At 47.0% G+C, this 16,885-nt stretch overlaps 2 protein-coding genes across 2 annotated transcripts in view; one reads left to right on the forward strand and one right to left on the reverse strand.

The window, feature by feature from the left end:
• The window catches only part of EIF2S1 (eukaryotic translation initiation factor 2 subunit alpha), a 465,302-nt gene that overhangs the window by 219,423 nt on the left and 228,994 nt on the right, over positions 1–16,885 (forward strand). The window lies entirely within an intron of this gene.
• CRIP2 (cysteine rich protein 2) overlaps positions 1–16,885 on the reverse strand; it is a 79,613-nt gene that overhangs the window by 32,275 nt on the left and 30,453 nt on the right. Inside the window, exon 2 of the mRNA XM_069950219.1 lies at positions 3,423–3,517. Coding sequence (XP_069806320.1) covers positions 3,423–3,517 — 95 coding nt within the window. The remainder of the gene's footprint in view (positions 1–3,422; positions 3,518–16,885) is intronic.

Raw genomic sequence — 16,885 nt, forward strand, 5'->3', positions numbered from 1 at the left:
TGGTAGTGCATTGGACCGCCTTTGGCCTTTGGCAGTAGACATCATGGCATAGACCCCACTGGGAGATGAATATTGGCCCATGTGGTCTGGATCACATGAGATGGAAGTACTGACATGCACTGAACAGCCCGTTCTACTTTATCCCAGAGATGATTAAGATCTGACCACAATAAAGATGGGGCAGCCAGGAAAACTCACTGTCATCTTCCTGGACCAATCCCTGACTATACGACCCTTGTGAATGGTGCATTGCCCACAGTCTCGTTCTGCCATAGAGGAAACAGCTATGAATGGGGTCATCCACAACGCTTGGACACCCATCCACAGGTATCATAGGGCCCAGAGCATGCCAAGAAATCATGATCCACACCATATGGTGATTTCGGAACTGGGGAACACAAGTAACCAATGCTATATGTTTCTGCAGCATTTTTACTTGATGTCAGAGAAGTCCTTTAGACAAAAGTTGTCTGATCCTTCCGATGTCAGTGGGTCTAAAGTGTATGGCGGCCTCCAGGATCTTCCCCTGCAGATGGTGTCTGGGAAGGGATGGGTCCAGCATATTAAATTTTGAGTGCCCAAAACTATTGTTATGGGAGAGAGAGGCCGCCACCGAAGCTCTCCATGCTGGAGGTTCATGTATATGGGGAGGTCTGGAGAGATAGCTGTTTTAAGTGTATGGCCACTTTTATATGAGCTTTGGGCAAGCCGCTCGCTCCATAGTGTGCACTGGCAGGGTTTTCTGCGGCCGCTATTCACTGAATAGCGGCCGCAGAAAACTAACATGTCAGTTTTCTATGGCACTGTGAGAAATCCCGGGCAGAGTGTATACACTCCGGCCGGGATTCCATAAAAGGCACAGTAACGTATATTTTCGTATTAAGCACGGCCGTTGTTGCTATCGGCCGTACTTTTACAAAAACATACGTTGTGTGAACATAGCCTATGTCTGTATTTCAATCATCATACATTAAAAGATAACTGCATGGCACATTACTTCATCATACATTAAAAGATAACTGCATGCCACATTACTTTATAACGGGCCACGTATACCCATAGGATGGCACCATATGGGGGTTTCCTGTCGCCATTCAGCAGTATTTGTATTTGAAGGAATTTACTATTGTGTTCATTCCATTTACATCCTAACAATCTCTGCCGTGTACGCGGAGTCTCCCTCCAGCTGGGTGAGGAATGTTATTGTCATGAAGACTGTGCGCTAAACAATGACTATAGAACTAAACGCTCCATAACACACATTGTACTGTACTGCTGACCTGGTGATGTTGCTCTTCAGCTACCATTCTAAGTATCTTATTCTTCATTTCGCCGTATAACATATGTAGTGTTACCTGTGTAGTGTTATCAGACGGTAGAAGACTTCTGTGGCAACTACTAAAAAACTCACCACAATTCTTACATGAACATATCCGAGCTGTATTATTCTCTATGGATGTATGAAATGGGTATAAACCTGATTTGTTTTTGTAGGACCCTACCTCAGCGTAGGGCTGGGCAATTTAGGCATTTACGCTTCGGTTCTCCTGCCCTGACGACCCCTGACCTCCATTCTCAGGCTGCCCACGAGTAGAAAAATGTGTGGGACTCTGTTTTGGAGGTCAGGGGTCATCAGTGAAGGAGCGACGAATCATAAATGTCCGGGGGGGGCACTCAGGCGCTGGGTGTCGCGCCTATGTATTTAACCATAAGGACTTCTGATGAGCCATTATAGTTCAATACAGTGCGTTAACAGAGCAAGGAGCCATTGTTCCCCTCCCTGCCAATCTGCTCCTATAGCTCCAATATTCCTGTGCTTGCAGGGCTTGAAGGAACAGGAGAAGCTGAGGGACTGCCCAGGAGACAGGTGGCTTATCTAGAAGAGGATATACAATTTACTAGGAGGGCCTCTACTAAATGGATGCATGGAGAAGACCTCCTATACCAGGGGTGGGGAACCTTTTCCATGTCGAGGGCCAGTCGGGCATTAATAAAATCATTCGAGGGCCGCATACCGTGTGCGGCAGTTAGTAGTGTGGGTTTGCACCACCCGGGGCAAGGCAAAGTATTGTTCCCCTAGTGCCCCTGCTATTGTAGTTAACCCCAAGTGATGCCCCTGCTATTGTAGTTAACCCCCCCAGTGATGCCCCTTGTAGTCTAGTTAACCCCCAAGTCATGTCCCTGGTAGCCTAGTTAACCCCCCCAGTGATGCCTCTGGTAGGCCTAGTTAACCCCCATCAGGCATGTCCCTGTTGGCCTAGTTAACCCCCATCAGGCATGTCCCTGGTGGCCTAGTTAACTCCCATCAGGCATGTCCCTGGTGGCCTAGTTAACCCCCATCAGGCATGTCCCTGGTGGCCTAGTTAACCCCCATCAGGCATGTCCCTGGTGGCCTAGTTAACCCCCATCAGGCATGTCCCTGGTGGCCTAGTTAACCCCCATCAGGCATATCCCTGGTGGCCTAGTTAACCCCCATCAGGCATGTCCCTGGTGGCCTAGTTAACCCCCATCAGGCATGTCCCTGGTGGCCTAGTTAACCCCTAAATAAAAAAAATAAACATCCCACTCACCTTACCTCCGCTCCCACGCTGCCCAGGTCCTCTTCTCTCCCAGGTCCTCTGTGCCGGTCTTCTCCTACAGGCGGCGCACGATGAAATGACGTCATCGCGCGCGGCCCGCAGGAGACTGAAGACACGCGCCGCTCTGCTGGGGAAGAAGCCGGCACAGACAGCATCCTCCTGTGTCCGGCAGCTGTCACAGACACCGGAGGATGCTGTGTATGCCGGCTCCTTCCTCCTCCAGAGCGGCGCGCATCACAGGGGAGCTGCGGGCCGAATCGGGAGGTCTCAGGGGCCGGATGCGGCCCGCGGGCCGGAGGTTCCCCACCCCTGTCCTATACCATATGGGGGCACAGAGGGGGCTTGTCTACCATATGGGGGACCAGAATGGCCTGACTACTATTTGGAGGTACATGTGCAGTGCAATACAGTTTCTGCCTCAAAACACTATTAAAGAGGTTGTTCACCATTTTTTTTTGTTTCAAATTAAATGGTGCCAGAAAGTTATATAGATTTGTAATTTACTTCTATAAAAAAAAAAAATAAATCTTCAGTCTTCCAGTACTTATCAACTGCTGTATGCCCTGCAGGAAGTGGTATATTCTTTCCAGTCTGACACTGGAAAGGCTATTGTCATTGTTTGTTCCCTAAAGATATACATGGCGGGATAAGTAAGAACTTACTGGACAACCCCTTTAAAGTGGTGCCCCAGCAAAAATCCTTTTCGGTTTGAGAAAGTAATAGAGATTTGTAATTCACTTCTATTAAAAAAAAAAAAAATTATATATATATATATATATATATATATATATTATATATATAAATATCAAGATATGATTTTTTGCCCATATCATCCAGCCTTACCTCAGCGTGTCCGCCGGCATTAAGGGTCTTGTTGCAGTGCTCACACTTCAGGCAGAACTTGTGCCAGTCTTTTCCCAGTGAGGAGACCTTCTCAGCTGCAGAAAGAGAAGAAAGAAGAAGCAGGTTAACAAAGCCGTGACCTCTGACTCCAAAGGATATAAAGTAATAAGAACTGCACCGGAATATACATTCTTTTTTGGCATTGAAAACCTCTTTGCCCTAGTAGCGATACATTGTGAGGGGATCCTCCCTTGGCCACAAATAATGCAGCTTTCATACTTTGCTTAAAATGAACTAATGGGAAAGTACAATTTTCCATTTTAAGTAACGACCTTAAATCACCATGAAAGACTAAAAACATTAGGAACGGATAAGCGGCGCTCTGTATATCTATGCCTGGATGCATGTGTCTTATAGTCCTGGAAGTCATCCATCCTAGGGGGTCTTCTGTGCATCCTCCTATGGGGACTAAGGACACCCGGTCTATATCCCAACCAGTAGCTTTCATGGCTATTGTCATTGTTTGTTCCCTAAAGATATACATAGGGTGTCACGTCCGTAGGGGAACAGTGAGCCCTAACTGAACCCAGCCCACTGTCTCTACCTACTTGGACGTACTGCCCTAGGTAGCAGACCCCAACTGGACGGCAGTCCCTACGCTACTAAGTGCAGGGCCAGACAAGGAGAAAAGTCAGCAGTCCGAGTCAAACCAGCCAGGTACGTATAAACCACAAATCAGAACCAAAAAGCACAGTCAGAGAACAAGCCAGAGGTCAAATCCAAGATAGCAAAACAGTACAAAATCACAATACAAAGGGAATACCGTATAAACAGGCCAAGGTCAGAAACAATGTCAGGAGCGAGGTACAAAATCAGATAACAAGCCAAAGTCAGGTAACAAATGCAGAGGTCAGGAATACAGGGAGTCAGAACACAGAGTAATGCTGGTGTAGTAAGCAAGGCAAAACTATCACTGGCAGCTATTGAGCCTCAGCTGCTTGTTTAAATACACCGCCCCTGATTTGCATGAAGCGCCTGGCAGCTCGCAATTGGCTCTGTGCTCCTGCACAGCTTCGCTCCTGCCCCATACCTCTGATAGGCTGCTTATCTGCAGCATCAGCCGGCTGGGCGTGTATGGGAATGTCAGCCTGCCTCTGCCTCTGCAGCACTGCAGAGCAACCAGGTAAATACATGACACTACCCCCCCTTTTATGAGGGGCCACTGGACCCTTACCTGGTCTCGGCTTGTCCGGATGGGAATCATGGAATTCCTTGACTAACAAGTCAGCATGGATGAAACGAGCAGGAACCCATGATCTCTCCTCCGGACCATAACCTTTCCAATGGACCAAATACTGAACAGATCTTTGGACTCTGCGACTATCAACAATCCAGGCCACTTCGTATTCCACTTCACCCTTGACAACTACAGGAGGAGGGGGTTTTACAGAAGATGTGAGGGCTGGTATGTACTTTTTCAGCAAGGACCTATGAAATACATTGTGGACCCGGAGACATCTGGGAAGTTTTAACCGGTAAGCCACAGGATTTATTATTTCAGACACAGCATAAGGACCAATGAACCGTGGTGCCAACTTCCCAGAGGGAACTTTTAGACGAAGGTTTCTGGTTGATAGCCACACCCTATCACCAATAGCAAATCCACCAACACAAAGACGTTTCTTGTCACTTTTACCTTTTTGAATGCTCTGGGCTTTAACCAAGTTCTTCTGAACTTGGGCCCAGACTGTGCACAGGTCTTTTATGACAGCATCCACATCAGGCAGCCCAGACTGCATACCAGAAAACGACGCATGACGCGGGTGAAAACCATAATTGCAAAAAAAAAGGCGAAGTACCTGAAGAGCTACTATCATGGTTGTTGAGTGCAAATTCTATGAGGGACAGATAGTTCACCCAGTTGGTTTGTTGATCAGAAACATAACATCGTAACCTTTGAATTACGGCCTGGTTCATTCTCTCAGTCTGTCCATTAGTCTCTGGATGGAAGGCAGAAGAAAATGACAGAGTGATGTCCAAGGCCTTACAGAGAGCCCTCCAGAAACGTGACACAAACTGTACCCCTCTATCGGACACTATATTCTCTGGGATACCATGCAGTCTGACAATATGTTTGATAAACAACTCAGCTAGCAACTTTGACGAAGGCAGCTTTTTCAGAGGTATTAAATGGCACATTTTACTAAAACGATCCACCACCACCCAAAGGACTGTGTTGCCATGCGAGACAGGAAGATCAGTCATGAAGTCCATTGAAATGTGGGTCCAAGGATGTTTAGGTATTGGTAACGGACAAAGTTCTCCTACAGGACGAGTTCTGGGAGCTTTGGCACGTGCACAAGTCGCACAGGCTGCAACATAGGAACCCACATCTCTGGACAGGGCTGGCCACCAATAGTTTCGAGCCACCAATCTCTTTGTGCCAGTGACTCCAGGATGCCCAGACAATACTGAATCATGCAGTTCTTTCAATAAAAGTAACCGTAACTGGGGAGGCACAAACAGCTTGGATACAGGGGTCTTTACTGGGGCCAGATCTTGATGTGCTTTAATTTGGGTAGCAAGATCAGGAGTAATTACTGAGACAACCGTCTCCTTGGGTAAGATGGGCTCTGGATTATCCTGTTGGGGGTGACTGGCACAAAAACTCCTGGACAAGGCATCAGCTTTAACATTTTTTGATCCTGGTCTATATGTGACAATGAAGTTAAACCGTGTAAAGAACAATGCCCAACGTGCCTGCCGTGGGTTTAACCTTTTAGCATTTTCAAGGAAGGTAAGGTTTTTATGATCCGTAAGGACCGTGACACAATCCCGTGCACCCTCGAGAAAGTGGCGCCATTCCTCGAAAGCCCACTTGATTGCCAATAGTTCACGGTTCCCCACGTCATAGTTCCTTTCAGCAGAGGAGAATTTTCTAGAAAAATAGGCACAAGGGCGAAGATTGGTCAAAGTGGCAGAACCTTGTGATAGTACAGCTCCTGCCCCGTATTCGGAAGCATCAACCTCCACTACAAAAGGCTTAGAATGGTCGGGTTGCACCAGCACAGGTGCGCTAACAAAACACTTCTTTAGTTTTTCAAAGGCCTCAAGTGCCTCCGGCTGCCAATTGTTGAGGTCCGCTCCTTTCTTAGTCATGTCAGTTAATGGCCGAACAATGACTGAGAAGTTCCTGATAAATTTGCGATAGTAGTTCGCAAATCCTAGAAAGCGTTGCAAGGCTTTCAAGGAGGTGGGGCGGACCCAATCAACAATGGCCTGGACTTTAGCTGGATCCATATGAAATGACTGTGGCGTCAAGATGTACCCCAAGAATGACACCTCTTGCCCCCCAAAAACACACTTCTCCAATTTTACAAACAGATGATTTTCCCGTAACACTTGTAAAATTTGACGGACATGCTGGACATGAACGGACCAATTTTCAGAATAAATCAAGATATCGTCAAGATAAACTACCATGAATCTACCTATATAGTTACGGAAAATATCATTTACCATGTTCTGGAAAACCGCAGGAGCATTACACAACCCGAAAGGCATAACTAGATATTCGAAATGTCCTTCCGGGGTGTTAAATGCAGTTTTCCACTCATCACCTTTACGAATCCGAATGAGATTATATGCCCCCCTGAGATCCAGTTTAGAAAACCATTTTGCTCCCTGAATTTGATTAAACAGATCTGGTATCAAAGGCAATGGATATTGTTTTTTTATAGTAATTTTGTTTAACTCTCTGTAATCAATACAGGGTCGGAGACCACCATCTTTTTTCCCTACAAAGAAAAAGCCTGCTCCCATAGGAGAAACAGAGGGTTGGATGTGTCCTTTCTGAAGACTTTCTGCTATATACTCTTTCATAGCTGTCCTCTCAGGACCAGACAAATTATAAATCCTCCCCTTAGGGTATCTGACCCCAGGCAACAGGTCAATGGCACAGTCATATGACCTATGGGGGGGCAAGACCTCTGACTGAGATTTAGAAAAAACATCAGAGAAGTCACGAATGAAGGCAGGGATTTGTTCCACCTCCTGACAACCTAGAGTTACTGGAATACATTTACCAAAACATTTCTGACTCCATTTTGTTAATTCCCCTGAGTCCCAATCAAGCATAGGATTATGACATTGTAGCCATGGTAACCCCAACAACACATCAGAAGATAAGCCCTCCATAACCAACAGGGTACATCTTTCTGAATGCACACAGCCCACCAACATCTCAATCTCAGGGGTGCAGTACTGGATTGCTCCTTTAACCAATGGCGTGGAGTCTACAGCAACTACACGTAATGGATCAGGGAGAAGCAAACAAGGAAGACCCACACGCCTGGCAAAGGATGCATCCACAAAATTGCATGCTGACCCTGAATCAACAAATGCTGTCCCTGATACAGACTTAGATAAATAAGAAATCTTTACAGGGAGCAAAAACTTTTTTGACACAACAGAAAATACCTGACGGCCTAGGTGACCTTCCTGCAAGTCACCTAGACCCTGGAGTCCCTCTGGCTTGACCTTTTTCTTTGTGCATTCAGCAATGAGATGGTCAGCCCCTCCGCAGTAGTAACAGCGACCTTGGATACGACGGGAGGTTCTGCGTTCACGTGAAGGATCTGTAGCAGAAGCCCCCAGTTGCACGACCTGCTCAGCTGTAAAACCAGGAGTAACAGGAACTGGAGTAGCAGTGGTGCATGGGAGTGGAGTCTCAGACCTCTCACAATGTCTCTCCCTAAAACGTCGGTCCAATCTAACAGCCAAAGTCATAGCTTCATCAAGGGTGTCAGGGGTAGGGTAAGCAACCAGCAAGTCTTTCAGGTGATCAGCTAAACCCAACCTAAACTGGCATCTAAGTGCCGGGTCATTCCACCCAGACGGAACACACCACCGGCGAAACTCAGAACAATACTCCTCAACCGGCCTTTTACCCTGTCTCAGAGTAGTCAAGTGTGTCTCCGCTACAGCTGCCCTGTCAGGGTCATCATACAAAAGGCCCAAAGCTGCAAAAAAGGCATCAACCGAGACCAACTCAGGAGCACCTGGAGACAACGAAAAGGCCCACTCTTGAGGTGGCCCGTGCAGGAGTGAAACAACAATACCGACTCTCTGGACCTCATCACCAGATGACTGGGGACGGAGACGGAAATACAATCTACAGCCCTCCTGAAAGGTCAAAAAACTTTTTCTATCCCCACTAAACCTACCAGGCAGCTGAACTGGGGGTTCTTCGGGGATAGCGTGAGTTACAGCAACATAATGTGTCTGGGAAACCTCTTGCTGCTGCACTCTTTGTGCAAGATCCTGCACTGTATAAGTGAGACGTTGCATTTGCTCAGCTACTGCAGTCATTGCATCCATTGGGAAGGTAGTGAGCAACTCAGTAAATGTTGGCCAGTGATAATGTCACGTCCGTAGGGGAACAGTGAGCCCTAACTGAACCCAGCCCACTGTCTCTACCTACTTGGACGTACTGCCCTAGGTAGCAGACCCCAACTGGACGGCAGTCCCTACGCTACTAAGTGCAGGGCCAGACAAGGAGAAAAGTCAGCAGTCCGAGTCAAACCAGCCAGGTACGTATAAACCACAAATCAGAACCAAAAAGCACAGTCAGAGAACAAGCCAGAGGTCAAATCCAAGATAGCAAAACAGTACAAAATCACAATACAAAGGGAATACCGTATAAACAGGCCAAGGTCAGAAACAATGTCAGGAGCGAGGTACAAAATCAGATAACAAGCCAAAGTCAGGTAACAAATGCAGAGGTCAGGAATACAGGGAGTCAGAACACAGAGTAATGCTGGTGTAGTAAGCAAGGCAAAACTATCACTGGCAGCTATTGAGCCTCAGCTGCTTGTTTAAATACACCACCCCTGATTTGCATGAAGCGCCTGGCAGCTCGCGATTGGCTCTGTGCTCCTGCACAGCTTCGCTCCTGCCCCCTACCTCTGATAGGCTGCTTATCTGCAGCATCAGCCGGCTGGGCGTGTATGGGAATGTCAGCCTGCCTCTGCCTCTGCAGCACTGCAGAGCAACCAGGTAAATACATGACATAGGGGGAATAAGTAAAATTTACTGGACAACCCTTTTAAAGTGGTGCCCCAGCAAAAATCCTTTTCTTTCAAATCAACTGGTGTCAGAAAGTTATATAGATTTGTAATTTACTTCTATTTAAAAGAATCTCCACTCTTCTCATACTTATCAGCTGCTGTATGTCCTGCAGGAAGTGGTGTATTCTTTTCAGTCTGACACAGTACTCTCTCTCTCTGCTGCCACCTCTGTCTATGTCAGGAACTGTTGAGAATAGCAACAAATCCCCCCGGTCAGGCAGACTTAGGTCTATCGGGGGAGCTGTTTCAGTCAGGCAGACTTAGGTCGGTCGGGGGAGCTGTTTCGGTCAGGCAGACTTAGGTCGGTCGGGGGAGCTGTTTCGGTCAGGCAGACTTAGGTCGGTCGGGGGAGCTGTTTCGGTCAGGCAGACTTAGGTCGGTCGGGGGAGCTGTTTCGGTCAGGCAGACTTAGGTCGGTCAGGGGAGCTGTTTCGGTCAGGCAGACTTAGGTCGGTCGGGGGAGCTGTTTCGGTCAGGCAGACTTAGGTCGGTCGGGGGAGCTGTTTCAGTCAGGCAGACTTAGGTCGGTCTGGGGAGCTGTTTCGGTCAGGCAGACTTAGGTCGGTCGGGGGAGCTGTTTTGGTCAGGCAGACTTAGGTCGGTCTGGGGAGCTGTTTCGGTCAGGCAGACTTAGGTCGGTCTGGGGAACTGTTTCGGCACCAGCCGAATGGGCTCCGGTAGATTCCATTCCACAAACAACGCAACATGCTTTACTGTCTCCGACAGCCGCTTCCCCTTCTGATTTGTTATAAATTATCAGCTTAGCTACCTGTGCCAGCTACCAGTTTCCTTTGTTAATTAGTTTTGAATAAATACATTTTTCGTTTCAATGACTATTGTCGTGTTACTTAATAAAAATATAGAGCCGACTCCTGACTGGTTTATTCTATCATTCGCCTGATAGGGGTCAGGGATTTGATTAAATCACTGACTTTCTTTAGGGAAATGATGGAAGACTTGGCCATTCCCTCATTTCCCGTGATTTGATCAAATCCCTGATTCTATCATTTCACTGCAACATATATATATATATATTATATATATATATATATATATATATATATATACACACACACACACACACACAGTGGTGCCTTGGATTACGGCCATAATTCGTAATTCAAATCTACTCTTATACCAAAGCAAAATTTCCCATAAGAAATCACTGAAATGCAGACAATTGGTTCCACACCCCAAAAATAATAATTTGCTATTCTGAATAACATGTAGAACAGATGAAACAAACATTCAGAAACAGCAGAATCTGTGATATTATAAGTTACTGTACAGTAATGGAGAGGATGGGAAACACAAGGGCTGACAGAGACTGCAGGGAGCAGGAAGGAATGAGCAGGACAGATGTGGGCACATACATGCAGCACTCTCTGTCCGGGGAGAGAGGGGTTACAGCTATGGAGAGATTACCTCCACCGTCCTGTCCCCTGATGCAGGCCCCAGCCTGAAGTGGATCTGCTATGATTTGGAAGGTGAGGGAGACTTCCTGGGTCAGAGTACAGAGCTGTAGACTCAGCTATGCAGACCATGCCCCTCCCCCATTCACGCTCCCACCCAGTACAGGGAGCTCCTAAACCAAAGCAATGCTCTTAAACCAAGTCACAATTTTGAAAAACTGTGAGCTCTTAAACCAAAATGCTCTTAAACCAAGTTACCACTGTATAATATATATATATATATATATATATATATATATATATTTATTTATGTTCCCATTCCTAGCTGTACCTACAGACATGTCCATATTATTACTATAATAAGGGAAGGCTTTTCCCGCCTCAGTTATCCCTCATTATTGTCTCGCAGACACTTGGCCTGGTGAAGGCCCACAGGGCGTGAGCGTCACTATACAAGCCAGCAGTCTCTTTCCTACGTTTCCTAGTCTTTTCATGGAAGGAATGACCTTATTTCCTGTAGTGCTATAAATAATGGTGAGCGCTGCACTCCTCGTTCTTTCCACAAGTTATGTCAGATTGTCCTATAAACCGCGGGATCATGAAGGCATCAGGAGACATAATGTCCGTCCTGGGGAATGTAATAAGCCAGTGCAAACACGCGTACAGTGAGAAGGTGCTGGGTGATGTGTGGATACAGCATTGTAGGTACACAAATACTAATTACTTTCTATAGCAAACTCCCTCTCCTTGCCACCTTTAGAAATTCAGGGAGTGCGCACTCCCTGCCGCTTCCCTGTCAGTCCAATAACAGATGCATGCTGGTCTACGCTGCCAAAAACTGCATTTTGCAAAAATCAATAGTACAGGTGATTTTAAGAAACTTTGTAATTGGGTTTATTAGCCGAAAAATAAATTTTTAATGAAAAAGCAGTATGAAACTCTCCCCCGTCTTCATGATCTTCTATGGAGAGGGGAGGGGTGGAGGGAGATGAGGCACCAAAACAGGACAACAAAGAGTTAATTTACAGCTACTTCGCCAGGCTATCTCCTCTGACAGTCAGCACTGACCTCTCTGACCTCTGAATATCGGCTTATACACAGGTCCAGCTGTGTAATTCTTTGTTCTCTGCTGCCGACTAATCTACCTCCTCCCCCCTCCATAGAACAGACAGGGCCTGACTGATGTAAAATAGTCGAGATTTCCTGATAATGACCAGTGAATAAGAGAAATGGGGGAGGGGGGACCTGGGGAAAGTCTTTATGAATGCAGATTTGCCTAATAAACCCAATTACAAAGTTTCCTTAAATCACCTGTACTATTGATTTCTGCAAAAAAATTTAAAAAAAAAAACAACCGTGAGTCTTTAAAAGATCTGCTGCTCATGTCTTGGTGTCAGATACCGCAGGGCACCTTCACAGGTCTGATGGGGTCCAGGCTTTGATGGGTCATAGTACGAGCGGAGCCTACACAATAGTGGCCATAGTGTTATGGATGATCATATACATAGCAGGTCAGCGTGTTTTGTGGTTATAACTAAACAGTCATGTTAGGAATAAACCTTATATCAGGTGATATTCCCCATACAAGTACTGTACACCCGCTTCCCAGTACAGAATGACACAGGGACTGGCTTGTTCCAGCTTCCTATTGTTTGGCCTGCAGCAGCAGCTTCTGATTCAGCAGAAAACAGTGAAGCAGTGGGGATGGATGGGGACAGATTTATCAATACCCCGTCTGATCACCGCTATGCAAAAACTCTCTGGGATTCTCTACAATCCCAGTTACACGGCCGGATGCCCCATCCTTGTTGCAGCACAGATTCCTATTAAACTCAATGGGGAACATCTGAGGGTGTAGGATCATCTCTTACAGCCAATTCTTAAGAAAAATCTATTGTGCTGTGTGACAATGAAGGTATAAAGCTGGTGAATTATTTATAAAAATCTTCTTACACATCCTCATTCCCAGCATCTTTCTGCTTAGAAACCATCAAAGATTTACACGTTTTCCTGTAGACGGCCTTCATTCTAGGCTGCAGAGCTGCTGTTCTCACATCCTCTTCCTATACTCAGTCACTTTAAACATCTCCAGAATTTGAATAGTTCTGTGAAAATCACCAGAATTCTTGTAGTTGCCCTCGTATGTTTTCATCTTGCTTACTATGAGCCTTGTTCTTCTTTCCTACATACTCTCTCCACCCCAGTCCATTGTGAAGGTAGCAGCCAATTTCATCTTCCTCTTCAGCCCCTACACCCCACCCTGTGCCAGTCACTGGAGTCACTGCCCATTCAGCTCAGAATACAATTTATAGTTATCACCCTCACTCACAAGTTCCCCCCAGTGTTCTCAAGATTTGTATCATGATTTAAGCAAATGGGAGTAAATAATGATAAATCAGCTGCGGGAGGTGGCCACGTCTACTCTTCAGCTTTCCACGCCCTCTGTCCGCCCATCAGGCGAGCCGGGGATATGGCTGGCGTACACCAGGGGCGCTCTTGTGTCTGTTTTCTCATAGATTGTAAGCTCTTGTGATCGGGGCCCTCACTCCTCTTGTGTCTCCTATTTCCTCATAGACTGTAAGCTCTTGTGATCGGGGCCCTCACTCCTCTTGTGTGTCTCTCCTCATAGACTGTAAGCTCTTGTGATCGGGGCCCTCACTCCTCTTGTGTCTCCTATTTCCTCATAGACTGTAAGCTCTTGTGATCGGGGCCCTCACTTCTCTTGTGTGTCTATCCTCATAGATTGTAAGCTCTTGTGATCAGGACCCTCACTCCTCTTGTGTCTCCTATTTCCTCATAGACTGTAAGCTCTTGTGATCGGGGCCCTCACTCCTCTTGTGTCTCCTATTTCCTCATAGACTGTAAGCTCTTGTGATCGGGGCCCTCACTTCTCTTGTGTGTCTATCCTCATAGATTGTAAGCTCTTGTGATCAGGACCCTCACTCCTCTTGTGTCTCCTATTTCCTCATAGACTGTAAGCTCTTGTGATCAGGACCCTCACTCCTCTTGTGTCTCTTATTTCCTCATAGACTGTAAGCTCTTGTGATCAGGACCCTCACTCCTCTTGTGTCTCCTATTTCCTTATAGACTGTAAGCTCTTGTGATTAGGGCCCTCACTTCTCTTGTGTGTCTCTCCTCATAGATTGTAAGCTCTTGTGATCGGGGCCCTCACTCCTCTTGCGTCCCCCTATTTCCTCATAGACTGTAAGCTCTTGTGAGCAGGACCCTCACTCCTCTTGTCTCCTATTTCCTCATAGACTGTAAGCTCTTGTGATCAGGACCCTCACTCGTGTCTCTCTCCTCATAGACTGTAAGCTCTTGTGATCAGGACCCTCACTCGTGTCTCTCTCTCCTCATAGATTGTAAGCTCTTGTGATCAGGACCCTCACTCGTGTCTCTCTCCTCATAGACTGTAAGCTCTTGTGATCAGGACCCTCACTCGTGTCTCTCTCCTCATTGATTGTAAGCTCTTGTGATCAGGACCCTCACTCTTCGTGTCTCCCATTTCTTTATAGACTGTAAGCTCTTGTGATCGGGGCCCTCACTTCTCTTGTGTGTCTCTCCTCATAGACTGTAAGCTCTTGTGATCAGGACCCTCAGTCCTCGTGTCTTGTATTTCCTCATAAACGTAAGCTCTTGTGATTGTGCCCTCACTCCTCGTGTGTCTCCTATTTCCTCATAGATTGTAAGCTCTTGTGAGCAGGGCCCTCACTCCTCTTGATGGAATCATTGCTTAGTTACTTTGTACTATGTGATTCGGTGAGTTCATGTTCCCTCTGTATTGTGGACTGCTATGGAATATACTGGCGCTTTATATAAAGATGAATATTTTCTGATGGACGGTGCTTCCTGCTCCTTTGTGTTTATTGCAGATTCTAGGGGAATGCAGTAATATAAGCCATAGACCCTTGCATCTGCTACCTCATTGCCCCAGGCAGAACTGAGCTGCCATTTGTGGTAGTATATATATATATATATATATATATATATATATATATATATACACACATACACACATACACACACACACACACACACACACACAGTAGTCACAGCCCCACGCCTCGGCTCCCTGCACCCACACAGCACTGGCCCAATAGTCGCCGCCTGTCCTTCTGCTCTCGTATTACTTCTGCACATAAACAGAGTGACTAGGTTAATAAATGTAGAGAACTGTGAATAATGCGGTTACGTAACAAATGTCATAGGTAACCGGCTAACAAAAAAGCCAATGCCGTAACTGAATAGCAGCCCATCTTCTTTGCGTGGCGCGGCTGATTCATGGGTACAACCTGTATCCCAGCGAGAACACTTACGGACTCCTGCTGCATGCCAATGAACTCGCTATTTTTGCAATCACTGGTCCAGACGTCACCCCCCCCCCCCCCCATCCATCCTCGGTCCTGTCTGTGCTCCGCTACAGCGAGTATTACAGCAGCAGAAGTGCAGCTTTATAGACTCTCCCTGGAGGGACCGATTCAGGTCATGTAGCAGCTAAAAATAGCAGGAACGGACATATGTAGGGAGAGGGACGGGCAAAATGATTACATAGCGCGGCTATTGGAGGAGACATTGTCGGGATTGCAGGGGAAGTCTGGGAGAGTTTGTGGAAAAAAACAGATGGGAGGTTAGAATAAAGGGAAATATTATGGAAATCACGACATATTGGGACATAAAGCAGGACGTATTTAGTGGACGACATATCAGGATGTCGCTGCCTTCATACAGCAGGAGATATATAGTGGACGACATATTGGGACGTCTGTGCCCTCATACAGCAGGACATATCAGGACGTCGCTGCCCTCATACAGCAGGACATATATAGTGGACGACATATCGGGACGTCTGTGCCCTCATACAGCAGGACATATCAGGACGTCGCTGCCCTCTTACAGGAGGACATATCTAGTGGACGACATATCAGGACATCTGTGCCCTCATACAGCAGGACATATCAGGACATCTGTGCCCTCATACAGCAGGACATATCAGGATGTCTGTGCCCTCATACAGTAGGACATATCTAGTGGACGACATATTGGACCGTTGCTGCCCTCATACAGGAGGACAGATCTAGTGGACGACATATTGGAACGTTGCTGCCCTCATACAGGAGGACATATCTAGTGGACGACATATTGGAACGTTGCTGCCCTCATACAGGAGGACAGATCTAGTGGACGACATATCGGGACGTCGCTGCCCTCATACAGCAGGACAGATCTAGTGGACGACATATCGGGACGTCGCTGCCCTCATACAGCAGGACAGATCTAGTGGACGACATATCAGGACGTCGCTGCTCTCATACAGCAGGACAGATCTAGTGGACGACATATCGGGACGTCGCTGCCCTCATACAGCAGGACAGATCTAGTGGACGACATATCAGGACGTCGCTGCTCTCATACAGCAGGACAGATCTAGTGGACGACATATCAGGACGTTGCTGCCCTCATACAGCAGGACATATCTAGTGGACGACATATCAGGACGTCGCTGCCCTCATACAGCAGGACAGATCTAGTGGACGACATGTTGGGACGTCTGTGCCCTCATACAGCAGGACAGATCTAGTGGACGACATGTTGGGACGTCTGTGCCCTCATACAGCAGGACAGATCTAGTGGACCACATATCAGGACGTCGCTGCCCTCATACAGCAGGACAGATCTAGTGGACCACATATCCGGACGTCGCTGCCCTCATACAGCAGGACAGATCTAGTGGACCACATATCAGGACGTCGCTGCCCTCATACAGCAGGAGAGATATAGTGGACGACATATGAGGACGTCGCTGCACTCATACAGCAGGACACATGTAGTGGACGACATATCAGGACGTCGCTGCCCTCATACAGCAGGACAGATCTAGTGGACGACATATCAGGACGTCGCTGCCCTCATACAGCAGGACAGG

The sequence above is a fragment of the Dendropsophus ebraccatus genome, chromosome 13 (genome assembly GCF_027789765.1).
Source record: "Dendropsophus ebraccatus isolate aDenEbr1 chromosome 13, aDenEbr1.pat, whole genome shotgun sequence".
Classification (NCBI taxonomy): domain Eukaryota; kingdom Metazoa; phylum Chordata; class Amphibia; order Anura; family Hylidae; genus Dendropsophus; species Dendropsophus ebraccatus.